Source organism: Cherax quadricarinatus, unplaced genomic scaffold, assembly GCF_038502225.1.
Source record: "Cherax quadricarinatus isolate ZL_2023a unplaced genomic scaffold, ASM3850222v1 Contig3176, whole genome shotgun sequence".
Taxonomy (NCBI): Eukaryota; Metazoa; Arthropoda; class Malacostraca; order Decapoda; family Parastacidae; genus Cherax; species Cherax quadricarinatus.
This window is the reverse complement of record NW_027198202.1, coordinates 40,327-48,186: the sequence shown is the minus strand read 5'-3', so window position 1 is coordinate 48,186 and position 7,860 is coordinate 40,327. Positions and strand designations below refer to the sequence as shown.

Below are 7,860 nucleotides of genomic sequence, written 5' to 3'. Positions count from 1 at the left end.
TTTTCTAGTTACGAATTGATGGTAACTAGTTGAAGCTTCAGCTGGAAGACATTCAGGTGTTGCACGTAAGATTCTTCATTTTTATAGAGGAATGTTATTTAGGCAGCTTGCATGACTCCACGATAGTATTCCGGCGAAGAAGAGACTAATGAACAAAAATTTATTCATGTGGAGATCTGTGTCTTGCAGGAAACTCCTGCACGCAACCCATATAAACTTTATCCACTTTCAGGAAGTGTATATAACGCATCACCATACCGAGGTAGCTGACCCGCAACCAGGTGTCTTGTCACCCCAAGCTTGGGGTCCTCCTGGTTTAAAATCTCTACCGTAGTCTAGAGAATACTTTCACTCCAAACCAGTCTTGCGTTCTCCTCTCAAATGACGCAAATGAGGTTGTTCACTCCTGTTAAATAGGGTTTTACTACAACGACTTCATAAGATCTGCCCTTCTTTGGTTGAAGCCTGATTATCTCTGGGTTTATCATCCCATCCCCCTCCCTTTCCTGAATGAGACCTGTTTAAACGGGGGTTTTTTTTTTTTTACTGTTCTAAGAATAAAAGCTTTCTTAAACATGGTGATTGTGTGTAGCCTTAATCAAACTTAATGAAGGCCCAGCATACATTTCATGGCAGTGTACTGACCAAGCGTTTCGTCCACTAGAAGCTTCATAAATTATCCTTTCTTCCTTAGTCCCTAGTGAGCGAAACGTCCGCTCAACAAAATACTCCACCCCACATTCTTAACGTGTATTTTATTCCCTGGATATACTTGTGTGCAGTTGATCTAGAGCGTCTGTGACGACCTTACTAAAATGCTTCACTCACACCTGGTAACAAGTAGCTTACACGCGGATATTTTAAGCATTTTCCTTTTATTTTAATCTTGTACCAGTGCTGGGTAACTTCGTCTTCAATTAAAAGACTTGACATTGATTCTTACAGAACTGGAAGATCAACATTTTTAATTAAGTAAATTCTGCAGATGACTTTCACGAGTTCTTGACATTCCTCCAACCTTGGTTACGAATTGTTGCTTATATATTTTGTTTATTACTGTCATCTGTACACTTCAGTCAAGGGTCACAGTGACTTAGGACCCCGAATAGCCTAAGGTTGATAGTACGTATGTGCAGGGGGGAAACCACAGAGAATAGGAGTATCAACAATTTTTGCCAAGAAAGCTGGAAGTTTGAAACAAGATTGCGAACAAACCACGGAACGGGTGGGGTTTCAACCCGTGACGAGAGTCATTAAGACTGTGGGATCAAACCCAACCCGTTCCGTGGTTTAGTTCAGCTGTAAAATTTCATTAATGACAACGTTGCCAGTGACGGTCAAGTCTATAAAGTGACTTCTGTTCCTCTCTTTTCCTATACACTTCACTCTAGATTCCCCCCACTTAAGTTGATTTTTTTAATTTTCTACTCTTAAAATGAATATTAATCGACAAGGTAACCTCTCCCCTCCCCCTCTCGCCTTGTGATATACCTGCAAATTCCTTTCACCCAAACTTTTTAAAAATTATTTATCTTAATTTTTTTTTTTTTTTTTTTTTTAGCCGGTATTATACCGGCCCGGGTCTTTTCCAAGTAGTGGTGACCCGGCCTTGGCTCCCTATCTGGGGAGTGTCTCGAGACTTCAGTCTCACATGGGAGGAGGTACAAGTACCTCCTCATCTTTGGGACCAAGTGTCCCCAGGCCTAGCCACATTCCCCGCCCTCACGGGGCTCGTAGGGAGAAGCTAGGCCTCTGGTCTGCCATCTACCCCGCCTCAAAGGGTCTCGTGGGGATGGCAGTCTTATGAGCTGTAGATGGTAGCAAGCTCAGGCCTTCGGGCACTATTTATCGTTCTAGGTTAACTTGCTTAGTCAAATCTATTAGTACTATGAGCCTTGGTCAGCTTTTACTATGCTCTGAAAAATATATTTTAACTTTAGGTATTTGCGAAATTCCATGACACAACTATTTGTTATCGCTGCCTCAAAACTTCTGGCTTTAAGAATTCTTAATTCCTTGTTTGTCAGAATCGGTCAGTGTCCTCTAGTTGACTCCATCAGTGTTGAGAAAAATATACTTTTTAAGAAATTCGCTGTTCTATTTTTTTCCAATAAATTCGGCTTTATTTTTCGTACCTAATCCTTTTAGCAATTATCGCTGAAGTTCACCCAGGTCACTATATATGTTTGGTCCGTAAGTCACGCAGTTTTTTCTACACCTTTAAACTGCATGCATAAATTTTTGCCCTTGTATAATTTATCTACATAGGCTTTGCCTACCACGGAGTCAGTACCTACTGTAGTACTTACCATTTATTCCTTATTAATCAAAATTTAAACTACTGGTGTGTCTACTTTGAGTCTATTCTTCTATAAACTTTAAGGACCATTCTGTCAACACTTATGAAAGTACAAAATAATTGCAGGAACTGCCATCTAAATCTTATTTCATCCCAGCAACACTTAACATAGTTCACAACATTCGCAGTGGAAGACTACATACAAAATTTCTATGGCTTTCTGCCAAAAGTTTTATTTAAAAAGTAGGAAAATTTCATCTCGCTGCTAATTTTTTCACAGATCATGGGTCTTGCAACGGGGTACATGGCTCATTTCCTGGCCACTAACTGGCTGGAGTTGACTGTAGCTTGCCTGGTGGTGGTGCTCATAAGACTGGCTGTCCGCCGCTCAGCACACTACAAAAGTTATCTTTCATCTTCTAATGACCGGCCCAAGAAAGTGATACGCAAAATCACAGGTACGTCAAATTGTCTAGTAAAAGTCTTGTGTAAGACACCAGAATACCTCATGGGTAGCCTACAACTGAGGCACTTTGACTTAGACACTATAGTTTTCCGTGCTCATTTACTGCTTTAGATAAGAGAAGTTTATTTTCTCTTCCTTCGGAGGATTATTGAGAAGTTGCTTTAATAAAACTTTAACCAAAACTTCTGTAAGTACTGTAGTTATTAGGTAAATGTTTGCATATTAAACTGCAACCTCTTAATTATAAAGCTTATGTACTGAAGTCCTCTAATTACATCAAACTAATTACATCAGTAATTACCCTCTAATTACATCACATATTCTTACTCTAAGAACCGGTAGCATTTACTATTAATCTGTTTCTTAATTCATACTTTTCCCCACAACATTACACAAGCTGAGGCTTTTATGTCAGTGAAACTGTTGGAAAAAAGTGAAGATATTGGATACCTTCTAATGGTAAAAGTCTTGAAAATAAAATTAGGTCTGTGGATCTTCAAAAATTCTCTAAATAAGATTAAGAGCTTTTAAGGCTTTTGAATCTGTAGTAGATATTTGTTCAGATTAAAATTACACTTGTAACATTTAGGTTAGTGCAATAAACATAGCTAAAGATTTCGTGTAGTTTCTTCGGCTGTTTTCTCTGAAAGTTGAAGATCTTGTACAGCAGATTCTGGTTGATACACTGCTCCATGCCCACGTCTAGTGGGCCTGTAACGTTAAAATTAATTCCAAAAGATGGGTAACATATCCAATGTAAATCTTCGTATGTAACCCTTGTCTTCCATGTCTAGTTTGTCTTAAAATATTAACTCTGGACAAACGTGGTAGCTAACGAGAATTCTAAATCTGCCAGGGGGGAGGGGGGTGGAAGGGCCTATATTACAATTAGACAATCGTTTTGCAAAATTATTTATTACGGGCTTTTGGTAATAAAAATTACTGTGCATGGTATTTTTAGTGTAGTAATGGCTAGTCTTGCAGTGTGTGCTCCCAGTGAGGCTGAGGAAGACTCTCAGACCAGCAACATGGTGGACCCCTTGTGGCCTGAAGACTTGAAGCAAATCCCCTTCACCTTCAACAGGTAAGTCTCAGGCCACTACGGCATTCAAGAAACAACAGTTTCACCAGTATTATCCCCATATTTTGGGCAGTTAATAATTTCAAAACATCGCATTTCCTTTACGACTTATCGAATTAACCAGCTTAACTATTATGAGCTAAAATATTTTAATCTTAAATATGATTTTAATTGAGTAGTGGGATTTCTTGAGCTCTAGTTACTGGACATCTCTGCTTGGTAAGTTTACTCTTAATTATCAGCCTCGTATCTTTGGAAAAGAAATGGAACACCACTGTCTATTGAACAGCGTTGCAATGATCTGGAGGAGAGCACATGGGCAGCTTTCCTTGTGAATACCTTTAATGCATTTTGGCTTATGGCGTAGACTACTAAGTAATGGTTGGAAATAATTTTAGCAAAGATCATATGGTTATTGCTACGTATTACCCAATGTTAAGAATCTACTGTTCAAATGAGTATCTATAAACTAGTTTGTACTAGGCAACATCTCCAGTAGCTTTAAAAGATATTCACGCTAAATTTTAAGCCTGAAGTGTGGCATTAATTTTCATTTTGCTTTCTCTCCCCACCCTGTTTCTTAACATCCTGCCTCGCTGTGCTCGCATAATCGTGTGGTTCAGTTTATCTAAAGAGGAAAGTATAAAGAAGTCTCAAGACTTCTACGACTTGATGAAGCAGCGACGGACAATAAGGTTCTTCAGCTCTGCTCCAGTCCCCCGTGAAGTCATAGAAAACGTGATCAAGGCGGCAGGTAAGTTCAACACTGACTATCTTCTGCCTGACACACTATCAGAATCGGCTCTAGAAATTTCGTGTTAAGGCGCAGATGAAGTGATTTAAACCATTGACAACAAATTCTTGGACATCTTCCTAAGACTGAAATGACTGCCTCAAAAAATAGCTAATTTTAAATATTGAAGATCCTAGGTGGGTGAAAGTAAATTACCACACAATCTTTTTTTCTGTAGTATCTTGTATGGTTGGCTAAAGGGTTAGACTAATTTGTTGCCCTTTTTTAAGTTTATTACGCCTTATCACTGGCTCTTGAACATACCACTGAATTTGGTTTAATTTTCCCTGCTGCCACTACACTAGTGATCCACAGCAGTCTGACCTTGTGCCGTGATAGTGACTTAAATCACTGCTGCTGATAAGACCTTTTAAACTTTTTAGCTTTAACCTTGTCCCCTTTAACATTAGGGTAAACAGTAACTTAACAATGGTTACTTGTAATAACCTGTTAAATGTTGCAGGCACGGCACCGTCCGGGGCGCACACTGAACCCTGGACATTCGTGGCTGTATGTGACCCTAATGTGAAGCAGGAGCTGAGGACCATCGTGGAGACAGAGGAAGAGATTAACTACACGAAAAGAATGGGTTAGTAAGCTAGATAAAATGCCATAGTAGTTTTAGCAGGATGTCATTTTTTTCGCCTGTGATATCACGGCTAAATCAAAAGGTAGCCAGGTGTGATAATTTTTCAGCTAAGTACCGTATTCACGGAAAATTTAGACTATGCCTTTATTAAGACTAGTGTTAAATATCTGCAGGTAAAGAATGGGTGAGAGATCTAAAGGGATTCCAGACTAACTGGGTGAAAGAATACCTGACGGTGGCTCCCTGGCTCATCCTAGTGTTCAAACAGACCTATGGGCTTCTACCAGACGGCCGTAGAAGGAACCACTACTACAACGAAATATCTACTGGTCTCGCCAGCGGCATACTTTTAAGTGCCATCCACGTGAGTGTTGCTGTAATCTTATGCAGTGTTCTAGGCAGGATGGGGGGGAGGGGCTCTTATCTCGAGTAGACCAGCTTGGAAAACAGGCAAGCACACTTTACTCTCGTGCCACAAGTATGGCTTTTATAATTAGACCTTTACCCCCAGGAAGAAGTGTTGGTCAAAGGAGTTCACTGTCCTCTCAAATCAAATAAGATTCCTCGCTAAAGAATACCTGGCGAGCAACACTTGGTAATCTTGACTCATCTTCCTCACTTCCCCAGCCAGGCGCTGTGACTCCCTGGAGGGGGGGGGTCACTATCTCATTTTAATACATGGCATGTCTACAATTTTCATTGAATTTTTGCGGCAGTCTTTAAACTCAATTTTTGCGCCTAGGAATTTGCCTGCATTAATAAGCTTTGATAAATTTTATGCTGGTTCCCCCCCCCCTTCCCTCTAATACCCTTTCTTAAACGTCTTTTAACTTTTCATTCAGCAAAATAAATACATCAGAGGCACAAATGTTTTATTGGGTTCACACATCATGGTTCAACAATGAGTTTAATCTTAACTGGTTAGTATTTGCAACTGAAAATTACTGTTTAATTTGTACTGAAAGTTTTTATTTATTTACTAGTTTTTTCTGCTAAGAGGCCATCTTCCCAGCACAAGAATTTAGTTGAAGGTTCAAGCACCATTGCACAGACTCCTGGTAGGGGGGGGGGAATTAAAAACTTCATGGGATAACTTTTCAACTGAGAGGAATCGGTTTAGTTATAAACTTAAAATTATATATTCCAGGCTTCTGGGCTGACGACCCTGACATCGACGCCGCTCAACTGTGGTCCAGCCTTGAGGCTGCTGCTGCAGCGTCCTCCCAACGAGAAGCTTGTGTTGTTGTTGCCTGTGGGTTATCCTGCCCCCGATGCCACAGTCCCGGAGCTACACCGCAAACCCATAGACCAGATCATGACTGTTGTCTAGTGCTGTTCTGCATTGACGTTTTAAATGTGTGAATGTTGAAAGTTTGTCGCTTCAGTAACGTGTATGAAAGCTTAATAACCAGGGTCTCCATGTAGAATTAATACATTTTTTAAGTTTTAATTTGACCTTTGAGGGTTTTTTTTATTCGCCGGTATTCTTTGAGTTTTTTTTTTTGCTCCGTTTCATTTTTTTATTGTGCATACAGAATTTTTTATTGAATTTCTTAGTGTATATGTAATTTAAATTATTTTTTAACATGTTCTTTGGTAATAAACAAATATTTGAAATTAGTTTCATAAACCTAAGTGTTTATCACAGGAGATAACAATGGTAAGTCTTCAGTCTGAACCTTCCCTCCCCCCCCCCCAGCGGTGTCACTCAGGTGACCTCTCAACCCATCACAAGTCTTCAGTGACCTCCAGATTGTCAAGATTATTTTTTTCTCTCATAGGTTTCAACTTTTGTACAGAATTTTCATTAGTGCAGTTTTTCCTTTCATAATTTGAAAGTGCAGAGCTGTTTAAAAATACCCTTTTTAAATCACCTTAATTGCCAGTCCTTCCCCCCCCCCCCAGAGGAAAGTTTGAAGACTGTAAATTTACTGGTGTTTTTTTTTTACAAATTCTAAATTAAAATTGGTGGGTTCTCACTTCCTGGTAACTACTTTATACTGCCAAGAAATTTACATTTTTTAAACTATATTCTGCACCTTAACATAGACTGGTTTATTTGGACAAAAACCTCTCCCCTCCCCTCTTCTTCCTTCCATCCGAAGAGATTTAGACTCTTTTTGCACTGAGTCTGTCAGGGAAAAGCTCTTCCTTGGTTCTGTCTCAATCCCCAACATCCATGATTGAGAGTTGTTAGAGGTAAGAGCCTGTTAGGAAGGAGTATCTTACTTGCCACAGGCTGCTTGGTTAATTTAGAACGCAGCATCTTTCGGCAAGTGAATATTGTCCCTTTACAAGTCCCGACATAAGCCGATGACGCCGAATTATGAAACGGAATAATTTTAACTTTTAGTTTTTCCTAGGACGTTTAGGGTGTAAATTTGATTGTTAGGACAACTTAAAACTACTTCTAAGTGTTACATAAACGCATTTTTGTTTAAATTACTGAATCTCAAAGAAAGTTCTTGGTTAAGGGCTCTTCATCCCAGGAACTTGCTACCACTTTCCTTAAAATTAACCTGATTGCCTTCCACTTTTAGATTTTATATGACCCCCCTCCTCCCCCGGAGGTTTAGTGCTCTCTCCCCCACCCCATGTAACTATAAATTAGTAAAATTTTAATGATGACAGA

The 7,860-nt window shown here is 39.5% G+C and overlaps 1 protein-coding gene across 1 annotated transcript; it reads left to right on the top strand.

Annotated features, from left to right (window-relative positions):
- The first annotated feature begins 2,558 nt into the window (after nt 1–2,558).
- On the top strand, nt 2,559–6,845 carry LOC128687927 (iodotyrosine deiodinase-like). The gene is made up of 6 exons (XM_070081573.1): nt 2,559–2,757; nt 3,750–3,849; nt 4,470–4,600; nt 5,103–5,228; nt 5,402–5,592; nt 6,376–6,845. Exons 1-6 carry the CDS (start codon nt 2,583–2,585, stop codon nt 6,556–6,558), a joined length of 906 nt encoding a protein of 301 aa, XP_069937674.1. The 5' UTR covers nt 2,559–2,582; the 3' UTR covers nt 6,559–6,845.
- The last annotated feature ends 1,015 nt before the right edge of the window (nt 6,846–7,860 follow it).

Excerpts from the sequence above, each read along its gene's own strand:
- LOC128687927 (XM_070081573.1), top strand. The coding sequence starts at position 2,583 with ATGGGTCTTGCAACGGGGTACATGGCTCATTTCCTGGCCACTAACTGG. Across the intron at positions 2,758-3,749 it reads AGTGATACGCAAAATCACAG|TGTGTGCTCCCAGTGAGGCT; the intron begins GTACGTCAAATT and ends CTAGTCTTGCAG. Across the intron at positions 5,593-6,375 it reads TACTTTTAAGTGCCATCCAC|GCTTCTGGGCTGACGACCCT; the intron begins GTGAGTGTTGCT and ends TATATATTCCAG.